General features: G+C 36.3%; 1 protein-coding gene across 1 annotated transcript in view; it reads left to right on the top strand.

Moving 5' to 3' along the window:
• Positions 1-22,863, top strand: part of ROCK1 (Rho associated coiled-coil containing protein kinase 1) — a 90,496-nt gene that overhangs the window by 24,769 nt on the left and 42,864 nt on the right. Inside the window, 9 exon segments of the mRNA XM_075706473.1 lie at positions 8,014-8,095; positions 11,847-11,947; positions 12,783-12,920; positions 14,134-14,309; positions 17,196-17,280; positions 19,147-19,291; positions 19,576-19,714; positions 20,567-20,658; positions 20,882-21,041. Of these exon segments, the coding sequence (XP_075562588.1) occupies positions 8,014-8,095; positions 11,847-11,947; positions 12,783-12,920; positions 14,134-14,309; positions 17,196-17,280; positions 19,147-19,291; positions 19,576-19,714; positions 20,567-20,658; positions 20,882-21,041 (1,118 nt within the window).

The raw sequence follows: 22,863 nt of genomic DNA, 5'->3' as shown, positions 1-22,863 counted from the left end.
GAATGTGATTAACTTAGAACTAGGTGGAGGGATCTTTTGTGTACTTAATTAGAGATAGATAAATGTAGCACTATTGGCCTGGAAGTTGGCTTTCAAACAGTGTTCTTCCCTGAGACTAGTGAGTCATACAGATCTATTTAGTGCTTGTTTCTCAGGTAAACTTAAACTTGCTCATTTAATTAAAAAAATTAAAAATAGTATTACTGTTGGGTACCAGAGGAAAGTCCTGTGTGTGTGTTTTTCCTTACCAATGAAGTGGCAGTATGGTATTCCCCAAAACAGTAAGTATCGAAGAGGGGTTCAAGGTTTTCTCTTGATTCAGTCAGCGTCAGAAGTCTGTCCTTGTCACAAAGGAGTAGTGGTGGCTGTGGACTTACTTGGAGGGCTGAAAAATGTGAATCATGCAAAGCTAAGCCTTGTAACGAGGTCTGCTTGTTTATCACTTGCCCCACTGATAGGGAGTTAAAAGATATTTTTGATAGGATAACTCATTGCAGGAACTACCTTTACACAAGCAAAAAGCATAGCTTGCTGTTGGAGACAAAATGGAATTGTTTAGACTGGAAGGGACCTCTTAAGATCATCTAGTGCAAGACCTTTGCTCAAGCAGGCTCAGCTAGAGCAGGTTGCCCAGGACCATGTCCAGTCAGGTTTTGAATACCTCCACAGATGGAGACTCCGCAACCTCTGTGGGCGACCTGTATTTGACCACCTTCACAGTAAAAAGAAGTGTTTTCTTGTGTTCAGATGGAATCTCATGTTTCTAATTTGTGCCCGTTACCTCTTGTCCTGTCAGTAGACACCATTGAGAAGAGTCTGTCTCCATCTTCTTTGTTCCCTCCCATTTTATACACATGGGTAAGATTCCCCGCTTCGAGCCTTCTCTTCCCCAGGCTGAACAGTCCCAGCTCCCTCAGCCTCATAGTATGACAGATGCTTCAGTCCCTTAATCATCTTTATGGCCCTTTGCTGAACTCACTCCAGTGTGCCCATGTCTGTCTTGTACTGGAGAGCCCAGAACTGGATATAGCACTGCAGGTGTGGCCTCACCAGTGCTGAGAAGAGGAGAAGGATCACCTCCCTCAGTCTGCTGGCAGTACTCTGCCTAATGCAGCCCAAGATGGTATTGGCTGCCTTTGCTGTGAGGGCATCTTGCTGGCTCATGGTCACTTTGTTGTCTACCAGGACCCAAGGTCCTTCTTGGCAGAGCTGCTTTCCAGCTGGTCAGCTCCCTGCCCAGCATGTACTGGTGCTTGGGGCTGTTCCTCCCCAGGCGTGGGAATTGGTATTTCCTTTTGTTGAACTTCATGAGATTCTTTGCTGCCAGTTTCTCCAGCCATTCCAGGTCCCTCTGACAATTCAAAGATCTGATCATTCGAACAATTAAAAGAAACTTCTAATTTTTTTTTTATGATTGAGTTGAGCTATTACTTTTCATGCATGTTGGAAAATAGGATATAAAAACTAGCTTCTCACAGCACTTAAATAGGCTCTCTCGGTGTCGATAGTTGACCACAGAGATCACTTACATATGACAGGGTGTTATGACAAATTATGATGAACACATGAAAATCAAGATCAGTCAGGTTTGTTGATTTAAAGTATGGGGGGAAGCTTTAGTACTACAGAAATAATTAGGAAAATGGCTAAAATAAAAGGAACTAAAATATGGATAGTTGGAGCTGTAGATCTTAAGTCTTACTTTGGTCTCTCCAAAAAAGGAAAAGTAGCAAAGACTTTAAACTTGGGTAACTGCCAGTCAGTCCATGGAATGCAAATTTTGCATGCTGGTAATACCCATTAAGGTTTTTTTTAGTTCTTTGAATGCTAGATAAATAGTAAAATAAACAAGTGTCTCAATAACAGAGTTTTGACTGAATTTAATACATTTTTGCTTATCGTATGCTTCCACTAGATCATACTATGTCATAATGAAATGTATATGAAGTAAAAATTTCAAAATATAAAGATGCTGTAACTGTACCCTGATAATGTAGATTATATACTATGTTTTTTACTTTATATCACTTGCGAATCCTGAGATAATATTTTGTGCTTGCTTGAAGGAGTATATTTTGAAATATCCTAACAGTAAATTTTGCTATAAAATTGCAGTAATATTCATACATCTGAAGAAAACCAGCATTACATAATTGTAGTGAGTTTTGAGACTAAGGAACATAGTTACAGAGTGAGGCAGTCCAGTATAGTCATGGTAGGACTGCCAGTTTCATGCATTAAAACCTTGGACCAAAATGTAGGAAAATATCCAATTAATATGGGACTGCGTAAGTCAAACTGAAGAAAACAAATACATTTTAGAGGAATCTAATAAAAAGAAGTTAGCATAACAGCCTGAGAAATTCAATACTAATAGATTGTGTAGTTAATGTGTATGTTAATGATAGCTTTTATGTTCTTGTATTCTATATTTCTAGAAAAACTGAAGGGAAAGTAAAGAAAAAGGCTGTTACAGAAATCTTTCTGCACATTTCTTCATGAAGAAGCTTAGAGAGGAGTTTCCATACTAGAATCCTTTTTTACAGTGTTAATGCTGGAGGATCTCTCTTAAGCTAAACTGGTACTACAAAAGTTTTTTGGACAAAACAACATAAACAGTAAGATTGCTGAGATGCTGAGACTGCTTGATATTTATCCATCTTTTTTGTACCTGATTGTGTCTCATTAAGGCATGTACGTGCGTATAACCTTAGTGGTTATCTAGTGCTTAAAACTGTTTTGACAGCAGTGGTAAGGAAGATGGTAAACATATAGCTTTTTTATTATTTTTTTCTATAGAAGAAAAAGATCTTGTAGATAATGCAGGAGCCCCCAGCCCAGCAGCAGAACAAGTGAGCCCACAGGTGTTATGATGGAGAAGAGCTAATGCATGTATTGGGGAAGAAGGTCATGCTTTGCAAACCTAGTGGAGCTACTTGAAGTAACTGCCAAGTATTAGGATAACAAAAAGCTTTTCATGAGGCTCTTCATTTAAGCTTTTTATCAGAACTAAACTGCTTTGGGCTAGGCTTGTTTTGTGGATGGATGGATGAATGAAGTGAGAGCTGGTGATCAGTTAATTCAAAACAGAGAGATCAGTAATGGAATCTAACAGGTCTGTGCTGTTTCACAGTCAAAAGTGATCTAAAATGGTGAATAATGATTAATTAATGATGACAGAGTAGTAAAAACTAAAGCTATAGCAAATCACAGAAGAAATTAATACTCATTGGTGCCTGGGTGATTAAAAGTGGTAGGTGAAATTCAGCATTGATGAATGTTGAGTGAGTGCATGGCAGAAAAACCTCTCATCTTTACATACTTGTGTTGTTCAATGTTGAACTAGCTTTGATTTATAGTACCTAGTTTTGTGAAAGAGTCAATTTAGTACACAGTGACTATAAAAATTAACCAGATATTTCAGTTACTAACTTTAATGAAGAACAGAACAGGAGGCACTGTACTGCATTGTGTACTTATGGTGTGCTCACAACTTAAATACTATTTGCAGTCCCTGCCCCCCGATTCAAAAAGTATATAGTAGAAATAAAAAAGCACTGGAGGGTGGTGGTGTTGGGAATTGGAATAGCTTTCATACAAGGATCATTGGAAGAGACATGACCAAGGGAGAAATGATGGAAGTGCGTCAAGTTGTGTCTTGGGGCAGGTGGGTAGAGAGTCATTGCCCCTTCTGTGACTGAGGAATGGCAAGCTCACAATGAGGCACACTTCACACAGCCTGTAGGCGGTGGAATTCATATCTGTATGATGCTGTAAATGCAAGAGACTAAAACAGATACAGAAAATGTTTAGACAAAGTCACTGAAGAAAATTCTGGCTAGAGCTGTTAACTGTGACAGTACCATTTCTGGTTCACAGATATACCAGAGCAGTACTACCACGTGCTGGACTTCTTCATATCCTCTTTCCTAGACACCCTTATCATCATCTCCGGAGGCAGTACATGCGTCCAGGTTGACCTTTGATTTTACTCCATATATCTATTCTTTTGAAACTTGTAAGCGTGGTGTAGTAGTGAACAAAATGAAACCAACAGAATATGTGGAAACATTGGTTTCATATGGAAGAACTCTGCACATTGTAATGGCTCCCCAGTATGCCTCTTCTTAATTTCAGGATAAAATGAGGTATTTTAAACAGATTATGAAACTATTGATGATTTCATTAAATGACTGTTGTATAGAAAACACTCTATCAGACCATGAAACTGTTTGAGTGAAGGATGTTAGAAAGGAAGTTTTTTCCCCTGTTCTTTTTTTAATCACCTCTGAAATATTGTTACCATGTAAGATGTAAGTGGAAGTCATAAGTTTCCTTTTATAAACCAATTTAGTTAAATTAGATTACTAAAATATTAACATAAAAGGAAAATGTCTGTGTAGACCTCAAAGCTAAACAGGAAAATTGCTCTGCGATGACAGAATGAGGTAGAACTTAGCATTAGCTGAAAATACCTCTAAGCTACAATACGTGCTTCTAAGAAGTCTGAGATGTGCTGTATTTAAAAAAGATACATACTAAAAATATATTGAACCCATCCAAGTGGGGAAAAAATCCATCATAAAAATGAGGCCTCCTTATTTTAATAAAGCATATTAAACTACTGGATGCGTGGCTGCCTATTATAATGGCGTTTTAGTATCCTTTAAGAAGAGGGAGGGTATGGCTACTGTAGGTCTTGAAGGAAAGATGTTCCTTTCTGTATTAGGAAAAAAGTCAAATGGCATATTGAAAGATTGAGCAAGATGGTAACTAGAAAGCTGAGAGATGAGATATCTCTGTAGTAATCATCAATGATGACTGTGTCTCCCTTCATCTGGCCTTTACCCTTTTTCACCATTATTGCTAAAACTCTGTAGTATATTCCCATCTCTGTGACCTGCACCACTTTCAACCGGCATTGCCTTCTCACTGTTGAGCTTGTGTGCTCCTCCTCCCTGTTTGTTCACCAGTGATACTACTTAAAATAGCCGTGCTTCTGTGTTTCCCTTTGTACTGGGACAGCTTGTAGTGTTTGCAAGTTCTTCTGGTTTAGCTAATGTAAGTGAAATAAAAAGGGTATTCCATGTTTTATGTTATACACAAGGTATCCCAAATATTTTACTGACATCATTCATAATTCTTTAAAATTACCTTAAGCTTAGTCTTGTATTTGCAAGACCACCATTAAAACCACCATTAAAACTGCCATTAAAACAATAACATGCTGGTTTTTCTTCAGAAACATACTTCAGTTGAAGAAATTAATGATTTTGAGAGTTAAGGATTTGCAAGTCTCTTAATTATTATAGGGACACCACCCCACCCCTACCTTTTTTTTTAATGAAAGTTTTGAACCAGGTAGTTTCTTCTCTGGATGCTGTAGCAAAGGGGAGCTGATTATTGAAGAGCCTTTTAAGTAAGCCACTCTTGGCATGCTGCTTCCTTAGATGTTGTTTACATGATGTTGAAGTGTGATTTGAAATTAATGTGAGATCAGTAGCTTGAATCTGTATTTTGAAGTTTTTTCTTGTTAAGTGTTTTACTTGAAAGAGTTCATATCTAAGATCAGAAAGGCAATGTTTTTATGGTGAATTCTGAATTAAACAGTATTGAAATTTGCTTTTGCCTGTTAAAAGTGAATTTGTGTACTATTTTTCATCTTTATTTTGGAGCTTTTAAAAAGAAACACAACAAAATACCCAACATGCCTGACAGACCAGTGAAACCATGACACTTTCTGTACTTCTTGCTTTTTTCTGCATAGGCTTATATTTTAATATTTTGAAAGAAAAAATATGATACAGAAGTAAGATTGATATTAAACATTTTTAAATATTCCCATTTGTCCTATATTGTTGTATTCAGTGTTTAAAATCTTCCCCCCCTGAAGACGATGACTGGATTTTGGCTTTTGAAGCAAATCCTGAAAAGAAGCAGATAATTGTACTGCCCCAGAGCAAACCAGGATTTTGAGAATTTTGTTGCGCTTCTGCTTGATGTGTGGAAAAGTTTTCTGTGTTAGCTGTGACCCTGGACAAATTGATGGACTCAACAGATTTGAAGGCTTAAGGGCAGAGTGGACCCCAGACTTTGACAATTCATCACCATCACTCATCTGTTTTTAAAAATCTCTGGACGTGACTTAGCAGCCTCGTAGATGTTCTTTGCCTACTGCTTCTCATAGCATGGGGCTCAATGCATAGAGCTACCAGTGCACTTTGTACTGCTGTACAAGCAGTTATCATGGTTTCTCTGTCGAATTTACCAAAGAATTGAAATTCTTTAGTGGATTTTCTGGATATTTACTATGTATCTTTGGAAAAGCTGTCTTTTAGTAGGTTACAAACTTTCTCACTGAGTTGCACTTACCCTGCATAACTTTTATTTCTACTTCTGTCTCGAGTCCAAGTTGTTGGCCCCTTACTCTCTTATTTATATTATTGACCCATTAAGTAGGTAGTCCATTATGTTTTTTCATTGCCATTTGCTTTCCTTTTTCATCATCTCTGTTAAGTCCAAAAAAGGTGATCCTTTAATATACTCAAGATGCAAAACCTGACTTTATTTAAGTGCTGTGAAAATACTGTGGTGCTTTTCTTGATTCTTATAATTTTCATTGTAATGTTTCTTAGTTCAAGCCACTGTATGGAGAGGTGACTTAAAACAGGAATAGTTTTATGAAATTAACAAATTTGATAATATCCAGCCTTTAAAGTAATTCTGATTATCCTTGTAGTTTTACTTCCTTACCCCTGTCTTCAAATATATTCCTGGAAAATAAGCTTTCAAAAAGCTTATACTCTAGCTTTTCTTCAGGTATAGTTACTTGATGGATGTAGCAGTCAAAGACTAATGGATCAGCTTTCAATCCTGTATTGCATAAATTTATAAAAGCTGAAAACAGTCAAATTAGGTCTAATCAGATCTGAACTGATCAGATCAAAGATATATCTGGTCTAATGTCTCACTCCCAATAGGTCAATAACAGCATAGACATGTAGGTATGAACTAGACAAGTAAATAGCAGTACTTCCCGACACGCTTTGTTAACATCCATCAATTTGTATTTTATGACCTTCCTCTCTATTTTTGCAGTTGTCACTTAAACATTACCTAGTTGAGAAAGAAGACTCCCTAATGCTATTTGATTCTTTGTGATATAATTCCCTAGAATACTTGATCATTTTTCATTAGTCTGTGGTTTTCAACCAAAATATCTGGTTTAGTTTTTCTCTGAGAAGATGCAATCCACTGAAGAATCATGTATACCTGTTATAAAATTTAGACTTAAACTTCAAGTTGGGTAGTTTATGGCACTTAACGAGACCTTAAAACTATCATCATCTTTGTTGTTGTATTTTTCTGTTGGTTTTTTTGGCGGTTTTTGTTTTGTTTTGGTTTTGTTCTGGTTTTGTTCTGTTTTGGTTTTGTTCATAGGTATGTATTCCGTGGTAGTAATGCGAGATGGGCTTGTGGCTGTTCATTCCTAGATTTGAGTTAGAATGTATAAAGCCAATATCTTGTTCATGAAAATTCCCTCTGAATTCAATGAATAAAATGTGGGGGTTGATTCTTGGAATTAAATTACCATCATTGTCCTATTTGTCAGTTGCCACTTAAATGTTCGAGTGCCTACTGTGTGATACATTGTGACTTTTTAACATAATTGAACTTCATTAGAACCGCTATTTGTTCTTTTCATATTTGGAAAAAATATTTTTCCATGTAAATGTGGAGCTAATAAGGTAATTAATAATTCATAGAAGTATATTTTTTTGGGGATGGATGGAAATTAAGTTTTGAAGAGTCCAATGCAAGTGGAGGTGTAACAGCTATTTCATGTAACTGCTATCTGAATCATTAAATAAATGTGAATGATTTCATTTGTATGGAAAATTCATAGGGACAACTGTTTTATCTTGTCTCTTCAATTAGCAGCATGTGTAATTATTTTTCCAAACACTTAATTTTGCTTGGTGTTTTTTTTTTCTTTTTTTTTTGCCCCCCCAGGATGGATTAGATGCTTTGGTATATGACTTGGATTTTCCTGCCTTAAGAAAAAACAAAAACATTGATAACTTCTTAAACAGGTGTAAGTATTTAATGTTTCAGTTCCTAAATAACAAAAGACTAAATACCAGCAAAAATAAAAAATAAAAGCAGTTCTAGCTCTTTGAAAGGTAACTAGGGATTTGGGGTGCATTAAGTTTTTGGGTGCAAGTTGTGTTAAAAGTCTGATTATTTATTTGTTTCCCCTATACAAATCTAATCCCCAGCAATTGAATGTCCAAGCTTGTTGCCACTGTTAATGGAATTGTTTTCAGTGGCACAAAGCCTTTTAAGAGAAAGGCCTGTTATCTTTGCTCTTGGCAACCCTCTGGATTCCCATAACTTGCTTTGTAATTTCGTGTACTAATATATCATAAACAATGAACAATAAAATGACATAACACATATACAGTCTCAAGAAATCATATTAAAAATTTGTTCGCTGAGGGACTGGAGCATGCGTTTTGTAGACTTTTTTGTTTTAGTATAAAATGCCTCTTTTCATTATCCCATGAAATTCTTATTCTGCACATCTTTTCATTATCCCATGAAATTCTTATTCTGCACAGCTACTGTATTTACTGCATGCAGCTGATGTGTCTGCAGAATTCTTCTGTGTATTTACACTATATTTTTCCATTAGCAGATTTCCTGCATGTTATACTCTGTAATAACATTTTAAATTAATAAAGTTGTTTTTTTTGATAGAAGTCATAGTTCCATAATTTTCATAATTAAAACAAACAAACAAACCAAAAAGGCATTTAAGAGTTAAGTTTTTTCTAAAGGCTGCCAAACTGACAAATTCTGGGAATCATGGCGAAGACGTTTGCTCATTCGAGGCTTGCTTCTGCCTGTGGACTGAATGGGCAAGCCTTGAAATTAAACTAATGCTATTAGATTTTTACAGGCTTAAGGATCTCAATTCAATGTTGTAATAAATAGCTTTTGTGGCAAATATAAAGTAATTTGACTAAAATAATTTTTGCCTTTGCTTCATTGAAATTTATGGTTTTGTTTCTAAGGTGTTCCCAAATAGTTTATTTGGTGCATCTGTAAGCAATGATAGTGAATTTGTGGGTTTTATTTTATATTATTCCCCATTTGTGGGAATATATGAATCCACTAGATCTAGTTGATGGCTCACTTGCATGTAAGCTGGTTGCTGAAAGACCTAAGTTCAAATGTTCTGTTTAACTTTTCACAGTTCAAACTATATTTGATTCCGTACACTGTGTTACATGCACATTTTGTATACTTAGTTATTTACAGAGAAGGTGTGGTGAAACTCTTGGAGAAAAGAGAAGTTGTGTTAGGCAAAGGAAATACTCATTGCAACAGATAATTTGAATGTAATTTTTATGAATAGTGAAATCATTAGTGAGTCTCAAAGAGCTTCACTTTTGCAATTGGGGCTGAGTGAAGGAAAAGAAAACTTACGGTCTGATAATGAATATCTTGTAGGTATAAATTATATACTGTGTAAGATGTGACCTGAAGTAATATGAAGGTAGAGAATAGATCATATTATTTCACTTCAGACTTCCTTTAGAACAGTAATCTTGCTGTGTTTGCTGAAATATGAAAGCAAGCTGTGGATGTGTGAGTAGTAGCCTTAGAGGGAACTGAAGTCTAGTTTGTCTCTAATTTCTATTTTTAAAAAAAAAAAAAAGACATATAGGCACATTTTCATGCTTATTTTAGTTCTAACAGCAAACTGTTTAAAATAGTTTTTTGCAGTATTAGCTGTCCAAACAGTTTGCACCATTATTCTAGAACTTTAAAATAAATTTCTAGATTGCAAATAAAATGGGAGTTTCCTTCATTTATTTTATAGAGGGATTGCCCTATGAGCCAGTCCTCCTCCTCCCCTCTTATTTTTCTCTGGTTTACATTGTATGTCTGCGGAGCCTCCAAAACCTGCTTCTACCGCCTAAGGTTATGAGGGTTATTTTTGCAAATGTAGAAGCTTATTAATTGTCTACCATATGAAATTAAAAGAATAAAGAAATCAATATTCAAGATGGTTGAGAGCCCCACTTTGCAGCAGGGACTCAGTTTATTTCAAGACAGCATCTAAGCTTATAATCAAACCTTGGGGCAAGTTGGTGAATGCGGTCTTTTGCTATGGGAGCTACCCCACCTGTTCATACAGTGTAAGCTGGCCGGGTCCTCCACTGGTAGTGAGAGATAAGGAACTGCCTATTGAATTATGTTGCAGCCTGATAAACCTTGTTTAACAGATCTTAGCATATGGAGGTCAAATTTCCAACACTGTTGTTACTGTAACATATTGTCTGAATATAATTGAGTGTTAGTATGTCTCTCTAGCAGTAAATTGCTGTTTGCAACTGCTCACAAGCCCGGTTTACATTATTTAAAAATCTTTAGTTTAGATTGCACTTCAGATGTCTTTTCCTTAATTCTGTTTTGGCCATAGGCGAGGCTTGTGATTGAAAACCATTTAAAGCATTCATATTGTGCCTGGCTTTCTTTTGTGAGATTTCCTGTTGTGAGATAACTAGGCAGAAAGTTAACAATAACTAGAAGATTGTTGTCATGAGAGTTGCTGCATTTTACTTCCATGCAGTCTTGCTATCCTCCACTATAGGTCAGTTTTCACCAGGGCAAATAAGGCAATGCATTATTTTTTTAAATTACTGAATATTTTGATCCTTGTGCGAAATAATTTGTCAGAATTTACAATTTTAATATAATTTATTGAAATCAGCTAGTGGTATGCCACGTTGTAAAGGGATGGCTTTACATTAGACAGTAATCCCACAGAGTATTTATTCAAACAGAGCTATGTTTGTTCCTGTTGCGGTAATAAAATCTTACTGAATTTTAATTGTACGTATACTGCTTTTGTTTTAGATAATGGCCAGTGTAGGTAGAAATCTAATGGTAATTTTCTGTTGTCTGCCTAATCATTTCTTTAAAATACAGACTTAAAAAAATGACATTTCTCTTCCTTTCTCTTCCCCTGTCCTTACTTCTTTCTAAACTTGGCTTTTAGGTCTAGAATATTATTTTTGAAAATAAAATACTGTTGCATGATTTATTTTATTAGAAGTGTATCTGTTTTAGTAGATTTTCCTTGCTTTTAGACATACTAAAGCATGAAGCTTTTCCATGTAATCTCATGCCAGTGTTGACCCACATGGATTAAAATAGACTGTTTTAATCTTTGACCAAATTTGGAATTAGAATATCTGCCCACTGGGAGTTTGTAACTTATCGTAGTTTATAGAATGACAGGTTTATATAAGTAATTGCAATGATTCCCACTGCATGTTTTAAATTAAAATCTACTTTTTTGAGTATTTGAAATAATAAAAGTGCAGAAAAATGAAAGCTTATTTTTTTAAAATAGTTTCTTCAAGTGTCTTGTATGTGTACTTTACGATATTTTTCTCAAATGTGTTGTATATTTATTCAGAAATAATCTTTTTATACTAACCAGCTTACAAGCAAGATCGTGCTGGATATGAAATTTTTGCATAGCTTTTGTTTTTGCAGGTAATTATTTTAAAAGAAATTCCCAAATTAAGATCTCTGGTAATTTGATTGGACAGTAGAGTCATTGCATTATGTTTATGTCAGGTTTTGGTTACTATGGTAATGAGAATGAGGTCATGAATTCTGCAGAGAGGATTCCAGTGGGAAGGTAGGTTCAAAAGGAAGTCCCCTCTTTAACCAGCACATCTTCTAATAACTATGAAAAACTGAAATTAGATGAATGGGATTAATTAAATTGATTATATATGAAATGTGAATTTTCTTTTATGTAGATAAAGACACAGTAAATAAGATGAGAGATCTGCGCATGAAAGCTGAAGATTATGAGGTGGTGAAGGTGATCGGTAGAGGGGCATTTGGGGAGGTTCAGTTGGTAAGTTATGTTTCTATTTATACATTTGAATGTGTTCTGTAGTATTTGCTCATGTGTCTGTTGCTGAATACAGTGTTCAGAAGATGCAGTCTTATAATATTATAGCCTTTAGCTCAGTGAAATTTTATTTCTTTTTATCCCATGGAAATGTTTTTAAGAATCTCATATTTCAGTACTCTGAAAGTGCACAAGTACTTGTTTTGCATTGTAGTCATGCTTCTCTATTAAAATAAAATGGAATGTGTATTCCTCATAATCAAGAAAATTAGCCTTTGCCACTGTATACATGGACACTTGAACAAACCTTCAGGACTAGAAGAATTTCTGCAAGTTCGGGGACTACACCAGATTTTTGTAAACATAGTTCTCACAGCTGAGAGATGATGTGTGTTGTTTGTGATAGACTAGCAACCAGGCTTGTTCATCCTGCTTTACTGAATTGAGAACTGGTGGGAGAAACTGCAAATATGGCAGCAAGTATACATTTCTGCTAATGAACTCTGGAAAATGCTTATAGTTTTAACTTTATAGTATTTAATAGGTGCCAAGATTTGTCCTTTTAAAGACACATACCTACAAATTACAAGGCAACTGTTATGCCTATGGACTTCTGTGTTGAATAGTTCTAGCAAGCGTTTTAAGAGCAATGTATATATTGTCAGATAATGGAATGTAATTATTCTGTAGACCTACAGTAATAACTCTTTATAAAAATGTGAAGAGTCTTATAAAACTTGTTAAACAGTGAAGCAGGAAAAGTAATATATTCAGTAGTGTTCTTCATATGTTAGCGTGACAAACTAATGTGTTCTGTATGTCACATTTGTCTTCATAGGTAAGGCATAAATCCTCAAGGAGAGTGTATGCTATGAAGCTTCTGAGCAAATTTGAGATGATAAAAAGATCAGATTCTGCATTCTTCTGGGAAGAAAGGGATATTATGGCTTTTGCTAACAGTCCCTGGGTTGTTCAGGTATAGTGATATTCTTTTTAAAATACTGTCATTATAGAATAGTTCCGTTACAACGCTGCATGACTTGGAATTACATGTTTTCATTTTTAGCTTTTCAAAGTCCCTTTTTGGTTGTATTGGTCTGTTAGGGGAATATCTTATTAACATTAGGATAGCGGATACTGCACTTGCTTCAAAACTGGATTTTGTCATAACATTTACAAGATAAGCTATTCTGTTGATTATTAAAAATCTTTGCCAGATATATATTGGTGAGCCTGCTCTGTAGTAATTCTTTCCAGCATCCAGAGCATACTTAAGCATACCAGAAATATATTCTTCAGACACAGCTTCTGTATATTCTAATTTCTGTGTGTATATTTGATGGCAAATTATGCCTGCTCTGGTTATTTCTTCCTCATTTCAGCATTATCACTGACAATTTTTTTGGAAGGCATTGCTGCCTTTGAAGTTTATAAGGAGCACGCCTGAAGCAATCATCATGCATTGTGTGTGCACATGTTAACTTGTTAATTTAAACTGTTCTTACACTTAAGCATGTGAATTCTTCTGTTAGGTTAGAATTCAGCAAAATCATTCAAGATTTACCTAGATCAAATAGGTAACTACATTACTCTCTGTCTGGGGGTGATTATCCAGAATAGTACTTCCATGATTTTCAAAAAATTTTAAGTTAGGAAATTTAAATCTACTTGCACTACTCATGTTGAACAGAGCATTGACAACTGTAAGGGAAATATTTTTACTTAACTGTTTAAAATTTAGGCTCACTTCTAAACAATAAATACATCAACAATGGAATAATAAATATTTAGTGATAACACAAAGGGAATCAGGCAGATGTTTGCAATATAGTAGTTTCATGTTTACATATTTATCAACTAGCATCCCAGTGAATAAGGAAGCATTTTGCCCTCATGCAATGAGCATTCTTTGAAATTATCTCAAAATTTATTGCACCAAATTCACTAATCTTAACTTGTAACCAGGACTCTACTCCTTCCATTGCAATATAAAGGGATGGAAGATCTGCCTGAAATTTACTCTAGAGATTAATTCTTTTTTAGGTGGTCTGTTGGATGATGCAAAGTTGTAGCAATTCTGTTACTCTGTAGATCAGTTAGCACAGAAATTCCTTTGATTTCCAACAACAGCAGATTAAAGGTAACTGGAACATTCAGTGACTTGGTTTTTGTTTATTTGCTTTTTACAGTTATTTTATGCATTCCAAGATGACCGTTACCTTTACATGGTGATGGAATACATGCCTGGTGGGGACCTTGTGAATTTAATGAGCAACTACGATGTTCCGGAGAAGTGGGCAAGATTTTATACTGCTGAAGTTGTACTTGCATTAGATGCAATTCACTCAATGGGCTTCATACACAGGTGAAAAAGAAAAGAATTGTTGTTACATAGTGTTGTTTTATTCCTGATGCTGCCAGAATTACTTCAGTAATTGTTTAGGCAGTTTTAAAATTTATGATGTTACTTCTTTATTAGTATTTTATAATTATTCCATCTTACAGCTTCAAAGGTTCTTGCCCTCAGAAACCACAAGTCTAAGGTGATATGGTAAAAGTAAATGTTTTCAGCAGGTTGATGTTCCTCAGTTTGGGGAGTAATAAAATTGTCCCACTTTACCAAGAGATACAAGAACTAATACGGTATGAACATGTTGGTCCCCAAATGGTTCGTTCTTTTGATTAGAAAAATCTGTTTTGGCAATTTGATAGCCATAGTATCCACTGTTAGGAATTATTAATTCTCTGCTGTGCATTTGAAGGCTCAGCTGGCATCAGTGACCCATTAAACAAGAATCTGTGAACAACGTGAGGAAAATCTCCCAGCCATGTGTTTTCTTGTAAGGGGCAAGATGGAAAATTGAGGTGCAGAGCAAAGGGACTTGGCATAGTTTCATATTATGTACTTGCCCTAAAGTGAAATGTAGTCACTTCTTGGATAGGTTGAGAAGTTTTCTTTTTGATATTTGAACTTTCATCTGTTGTTAGCTTTTAGTTGTATTAACTAGAAGCGGAAGAATATTTTTTTTCAACAGAAAATACAGGAAGAGTTTGAGGAAGACATAATATATAAATTCTCAATTTGTAATTTGGCCAGAGGATCAGTGTTAATGCATAAGTTTTTGCAAAAAAGCAAAAGAAAAACAAACTACTAATCCGTTGCTTGAGTAGGATCTAGAGCATCATTAATTATGTAGCTATGCTGCATCTAATGGATAAATTGTCTGGCTGGATGAACCATTAGTACATGTGTATTGCAAGCTTTAGAAAGCAGGCATTGGAAGTTGCCAGCAGCACAGCAAGTTTTTTTTCTTGAAAATTTAGATTATTTTGACACAAGTGGATTTTTTGGAATTTGTTTTCCACTGGAATGAGTCTGTTCAAATCTGAGGAATGAAAGGAAACTGATGAAAATGTGGGCCCACTGCTTAATGGATCAGGGACCTGGTGGCAAAGGACATGGAAACGTCTGAGGCTGCCACCTTTGCCTCGGCCTTCATAGATAAGGTCTGCTTTCAAGTCTCTCAGGTCCCTATGCCTAGTGGCAGAGCTTGGAAGAGTGAAGCATTACTGTGGCAGAGGACGATCAAGCTGAGTCCCAGTTGTGCAAAGTGGACATACACATGTCCAAGACACCAGGTGGGATGTACCAAGGATCGTGAGGGAGCTGGCCAGTATCCTGACAGACTGCGCTCTGTCACCTTTGAAAGGTTGTGGCAATTGGGAGATTCCTGATGACTGGAAAGAAGCAAATGGCACACCCATCTTGTCCCAAGAAGGGCAAGGAGGGGACAGTCAGGGTAACTGCAGGCTGATCAGCCTAAGGGCAGTCTTTCGGAATCTTACGGAGTAAATTCTCAGGAAACCATTTCCAAGCACATGGATGGGAAGGTGATTGGGAACAGCCTGCATGAATTTACCAAGGGTAAGGCATGCCTTACCAACCCAGTTGCCTTCTCTGATGAGATGATGGGTTCCACTGATGAGGGGAGAGCAGTGTGTGTTGTTTGTCTTGAATTTAGCAAGGCTTTTGATGTAGCCAGATTGGAAAGATGTGGTTTGAATAGGTAGAACAGCGGGTTGTGTTCAGTAATGCGATGTCCAGCCAACAGTCAGCTACCAGCGACTCCTCAGGAGATTGATACTGAGGTCAGTAGTATGTTTTCATTCACAAAATGAACAGTGTTCAGGTGAGACAGAAAGGATCAGTCATCAGCTGCCCAGCAGGACTTTATGGAAAAGATGGAGCCAGACTTGAAGTTGCACACTGAAAAGATGAAAGGCAATGGATGACACAAGTTGCAGCAAGGGAATATCTACCTATTCATTAGGAAATATTTTTTCACTATGAGGGTGGTTAAACAGCAGCAGAGAGTCCTGGAGAGGTTATGGAATCTCCTTGAAAGAAATTCAAAATTTGACTGGATTTGACCCTGAGGAACCTAATATAACTTTGAAGTTGAATCTTAACTGTGTTAGCTGTACTTTGATCAGGCAGTTGAACCAGGGGTCTTATAAAAATCCCTCCCAACCAAAAGTATTCTGTGATTATACTGATACATTTTCACTGCACTTCATTTCACAGTTATGGCAAGAGTTCTCCTTTGAGGTCCCAGAAATACACTTTCTCCTGAAGTCACATTATGCTTTCTTGATAATGTTTCCTACTATTATTCTGCTTCAGTGTATTTAATAATGATTACCAGTTACTTTATGAAAACTTCTTTTCTGTGATGGAAGTACTTTGTGGAGAAGGGCATAAGGCAATACTCCTTTTGAGCCACGGAAAAATAATTTGTTCACATCAATATTATTCTGAAAATTACATCCATTTGTTCTCTTAAAATAGAAGTGGTACAGAGAAAAAGCTACGTTTTCAAGGTCTGTTTGACATAGCTAACTCAGAACCAGAACGGATTTTTTTCTGTAGCTGGATCCTAGCGGAGCAGTATTTCAACCACTGAGTGTTTTTAGGAACTTGAGGTTCAACATTAATGTCCAGATTTGTTAAATTTGGTGACTTAAGACTGTATTCCCACATCCATAATAATTTTTTTAAGTATTGTAGTTTAACAGTCTATGTGTTGGACATGATACTTTGCAAAAGCAGAAAAAAATGGAGGAAACAGTGGTCCTCCCACGTTCGTGTTTTTCCTTGCAACCTAGTGTCTGAAAAATAGTTAACCATTACTGTTTGCCTAAGTTAAATTGATTTATTTGCTTTTAAACAAATATATTTTTCTCCTTTCAGAGATGTGAAGCCTGATAATATGCTGCTAGATAAAGCTGGTCATTTAAAACTAGCAGATTTTGGTACTTGTATGAAGATGAACAAGGTAAACATGTTTTTAATGTCACTTTTCTGTTTGTGAAAGGAAAACATACTTAAAAGTGAAAGAAAATATACTGAAAACTTTTTGGCTAGATGAGAAGAGTCAAAAGTTCCACTCTGTTCCCATTATTATTCTTTATGCATCCTATTCAATGACAATGTAGAATGCAGAAATGATTCTTGAAGTAGGGACTGTGTCAACTTCTGTACTGTTTCCTAGAGAAATGTTCTGAAGTCAAGCCTTTGATTGTCTCTAGGTCCTCCAGATTATTTAAGTCTTTGGTTATCAAAAGTTAATGCAAAGAAGTGAGATTATTTTTATGTAGTGTGTCAGTAATGAAAGAATCAAAACTGATGTGCCAATTGCTGAATCCCAGTTGTACTTATTAGCCATATGCTGATGTAGCAAAAGGGCAAATCTGAATGAAACAGGTTAAAGAATGTCCTAGAATTATTTATTTTTTTAAAATGTATCCTGAGGTCACTAAAAAAATATTTTACAACAGTATTTCACATACTGTGAAGCACTGTTGTCCCCTACACAAAACTGATTGGTTTGTGTCAGCCTGCACATATTATGAGGTAAACAATCTGACATACGTGGTACTTCAATAGAGTCTGTGTAATATGTACATGGTGTTCTCAACATATTCCCAGAGTTTTGACTAAATCACTGCATTTAGTTGCTTTGCCATAAATAAAAGGCACCAGTGAAAACCAAGTGCAGGTTATGTGTACAAATTCAAGGAGTTGCCTCAAGTCACAAATAGTCTATTTCAGTGGAACAGCTGACACAAAATTTGGCTTTATTTTGACTTAATAAAGATTTATCCTTGACTGGTTGTGTTCTTAACAATGAGGAATTCTGAAATACAGAAAAACATTATCCTAGCGTTTAAGCTGTAAGTGTCAAAAAAGAAAAGAAAAAATATTACAAAACTTTGCTGTATATTAGCATTACAGAAGTAAACTTGTGTCAACAACACGTTACATTTGCGCTGATCTAAACAAAGGTAGCTGAGTAGTCTTGAGCCTAGTCTTGGGTTCCTCTGGTCTTTTGAAAGAGAAAGGTTACTCTGTGAGGGAGAAACTGCTCAGTATAGGAGCTTAATTTAGGTGCATTCTGGATTTGCTGCATACACAACACTGGATTTGTATTTGTTGTATTTACTTAGTAATATATTTTTATGCAAGTTTTTCTACTGATCCATTTCTAGCAATGGCACAGGATTATTTCAGAAATGCCTGAATGGCACTGGGAAGGGGCACGTGGTTGCAGCTTCATCATTCTGGATGCCAACTCCAGTGTGACTGATCTCTGTTCTGCCAGCCCTTTCTCAGGGGCATGAGGAACGTCAAACGTTCTTCTCGCCTGTTACCTGTTTCGAAGTCTGTCTGCTTAGAGTTTCAAGGCCCTGTCTGCATTTAGTCTTTCTGGCATTAAGTATGTTGGGTCCAAGGTGAAAAACTTGTACTTTAGCTGATCCTGTCAACAAAATCCCTGATGTTGACCCATTTATGCTAACAGAGGAGCTTTCCCTGTTTATGGTACATTCTATCAGTATATGACACATTTATACCGGCATGACCAGGAGAGGTTATGCAGTGTTTACAGGGCCTAGATGAAATTCTGATTATGTCTTGAATATTAACTGAGGTTTTTAAAGTAACTTTCACTGTTTGACAAATCTGGTGCTTTGTTCTGGATTTAGCAGCTTAGAATTTAAAAATGTTAAAATAGCCATTCAAAAAACGTTTGTTGATGAAAGTTGATGTTGATCTGTTGATGTTGCTTAGACTGCATAAACTCTTGGAAATAGCTTGCAATTTTGGATCTTATATTTGGTCCTGGCTGTTTTCCTCCTTGTAGGAAGGTATGGTACGATGTGATACAGCTGTGGGAACACCAGACTATATCTCTCCTGAAGTATTGAAGTCCCAGGGGGGTGATGGTTACTACGGGCGAGAGTGCGACTGGTGGTCAGTTGGAGTCTTTTTGTATGAGATGCTTGTAGGTGAGTAGTAGGATAATCAGAAGTGACTACACTACTTAACTAGATTCCATGTTAAAATCGCTGTTGTTTTTAACTGTTTAATTTGTTACTCTTCTGACATAAGCTGTGGTTTGCTGATCATGCTGTTTGCAGAGTATGTTTTAGAAATATTCTGGCACCATTCTCAAATGCTTGTCCTTGCCTCTTGTTCACTTAGTTGCTTGCAGTATTGCATAGTTCAAATATTATAAATCAAATCGACAATACTTTCGATCTGTTTTTTAATTGTTTCATTATTTTTTCAGGTGACACACCTTTTTATGCAGATTCTTTGGTTGGAACATACAGTAAGATTATGAACCATAAGAACTCCCTTACTTTCCCTGATGACAATGAGATTTCTAAAGAGGCAAAAAACCTTATTTGTGCCTTTCTAACTGATAGGTAAGATTTAAACTTCACTCAAAATAAAAGTAAGCCTTCATTTAGTTAATTTCTTCTCATGTTGAAAAAACATATATGTACATTTGTTTTGTGTGGGTTTCTAAACTGCTCAACAGAAGTAAACATTTGGGAGAGGAGTCACTAATGGTTGCTGCTGCTCTTTACGGTAGTAGGATGTATACTGGGGGAAGGGAAGTGCTTTAGTTTGAATATGATTAAGCTACTCCTTAGTAACAGCTACCGTTACCTTGGTCTGTGTTGCACAGTGTTGAGGGGCATGCAAAACAGATTCCTTTTGGATGAAGCTAAAGCAGAAGGTGCATTTCAGGAGTGCCCCTAGCTCTTAGTGGGCATTCAGGATCAGGGTGGAGTCAGCCCAAAGGAAGCCTGTCTGAAATGTGGCTGTTAGGTCTGGTTCACTTTGTGAGTTACGCTCCTGTTGTACCCATGCTGCTTATTAATATAAGCATAACCTTTGTTTGAGAACTGGTACTACGAAGGAGGGGGGCTGCTGCATTCGCTGCGCTGCAATGGGATTCAAACAGCAGCGTGAACTCCTAGGAAAAGTGGAACCTAGCTGCTGCTTGGCAGCTGCCTAGCCCCAGTCTGTGATGGTGGAAACAGTAGCAGCAGGACTTCTTATGGAACAGACTTAAACCAGATTGTCTTCTGAAATGTAGCTGCTGTGCTCCTATAGATATCTGCATATGAAAACTTTGAGATACTTCTATTTCTTACCGTAGTTTGAGAGGAAATTTTTTGTCTTTCTTGTTAGATTATGCCTTAGAATGTGTCTTTCCTTCAGAATAATTTATGTAATCTTCCATGCTTAACCAAAACATTCCTTAACAGGGAAGTGAGGCTAGGACGAAATGGTGTAGAAGAAATTAAACGGCACCTTTTCTTCAAAAATGATCAGTGGGCTTGGGAAACTCTCAGAGACAGTAAGTATAATGCTTTTCTCAGAGACAGTGATCTGGCTTACTTATGTATCATGTTAGCAAAAGGACTGCCATATTTCTTTCTAATGGAATTTAAAGTTTTATTTACTGTGTACCAAGGAAAGAGATTTCTTAGACACCAAAGAGAAATTTCCCCCCAAAATTCTTGATTGTGTCACTTGAGTAATACGATGATTGTTATCATACTATTCTGCTTTTTTCATAGCTGTAGCACCAGTTGTGCCTGACTTAAGTAGTGACATTGACACTAGTAATTTTGATGATCTGGAAGAAGACAAAGGAGAGGAAGAAACATTTCCCATACCAAAAGCATTTGTGGGCAACCAACTTCCTTTTGTAGGATTTACATACTACAGCAACCGTCGGTATGTATGCAGAAAGCAAGCTAATGGGGTATTCTTTTGTCAACATTGTTTCTGACTCTTACCAACCAGATTTTAGATACGAGCCTTTTCAGATTCTTATTAATGATTCAGAATCCTAATAAATTGTACTCTTTGACACTTCGGTAATGATAACCAGTACTGCTAGTCATCAGTACCTTAAAATATCACACTGAATTTGTGAATGTCTTATTCTGCATTAAGAATATTATATAATGGTGCTGCTAAGCTAGCAAGCAAGAAAAAGCTAAGCAAGAAAAATCCACTATTGCTGCTACTAGGCAGAGCTGCTGGCAGAGCACTGAATTATATATGTAGAGTCATGAATCAGGGATATGAATGTTGCTTTGTTTTACTGTGAACTACTGTTCCTGAGCTGTATATGAAGATTCCGTACTTTACATCAGTGTTTTAGCATGTGATAAATTAAACCCTGGCTTACTAGAAATAAAATAATCTTCTACTTTCCTGTTATCTGCTTCATAATTTTTCTTTTTTTTTTTCCCAAAGTACTCATCCACTGCAGAGTGAGACTGTGATGCCTTACAGTTTTCACTGTTGCTTAGAAGACTTTAAATTATATCAGTTAAAATTATATTAATTCATACGTTCAGCAGTCATTATTATTGTAGGCACTATGGATTGCTATATCTACATTCGAAAATCTCGATAACTTTTTCTTACTTTGAAAGCTGCTTTTAATTGTAGTGGGTATCAGGCTTAAAATGGGCTAAAACTTCTAGTAGATCATGTCAGATAGAGACTATTAGTTTTAATAGCATTTCTGGAGAGCAAAGCCTTAAAGGAAATAAATCTGGTTTTCATCCTTGGATAGAAGAACCACCACTTTTCCAAGCCTGTGGTGAAATTCTTTCCATCTCTGCAAAGAGCTGGATTTGTTGTTGCTTTCTGCATAGTAAGGCTTAGAAGGACTTGCAAACTTTGCATACAGTCTGTGTGAGTTCAGAAATTCAGGAATTTCACCTACTGTTCTGATTTTACTCTATAATTTAAAAAGTCTTAATTTTTGCCTTGCAGGAAGATTTTGGAATATATTATCAAGAAGGTGAAGTAGCATACAGAAGCTTGTTAATAACAAAATTTCTTCTCTCCCCCTCTTTCTTCTTGGGGGACAGTATCAGGAATTTAGACAACTAAGTGGCTGTGTTTTGCTGTCATTGAAGAACTCTGCTACTAAATACCATCATAACTTTGTAGGCTTACTAGAACTAAAATGCTATCCTAGAATTGGGTTTTGTCCCATAATACTCTGCTGGTGTGATAGTCTTGAAAAGTCTGAAGCAACCGTTCATATTTGCTAAACCTATAATCCTAATTTTTATTCCCTTTGTGTATTGAAAATAGTTGAAACATTAAAAAAATTGCATACATTTATGTCCACCTTCCTTCAATTTCATCTTATTCATGTACGCTGGAGAGTTTAAAGAAACGAAAATCTAGGAAAACGATGTGACTTCTGTCCTTAAAGGAAGTAGTACAAGCTTTTACTGTAGAATGCTTTCTGCAGCTGTAATCTTATTGATTGTAAACTAGGAAATACGATTATTTATTATTGAACTTCACCTATAACACAGATTTTGGCATACTAGCTGAGAACACTTAGCAGCCCTGTCTGGCTTGTGTGTTCTCTTCTGGATTCTGATGGAGCTGGTGCTGTGCCTGTTTAAATATTGCATTCTCACTGCTCAACAACCCTGATGTGCAAAATATGGTGGCTTCTCGTACTCAAGACAGCAAGCCCCTTTCTGTAGGGAACTGTTCCATTTCCTCTTTGTCATTTGAT

This window comes from Pelecanus crispus, chromosome 2 (assembly GCF_030463565.1).
Source record: "Pelecanus crispus isolate bPelCri1 chromosome 2, bPelCri1.pri, whole genome shotgun sequence".
NCBI classification, from domain to species: domain Eukaryota; kingdom Metazoa; phylum Chordata; class Aves; order Pelecaniformes; family Pelecanidae; genus Pelecanus; species Pelecanus crispus.
The sequence above is the reverse complement of the archived record's forward strand: the minus strand, read 5'-3'. Positions and strand labels throughout refer to the sequence as shown.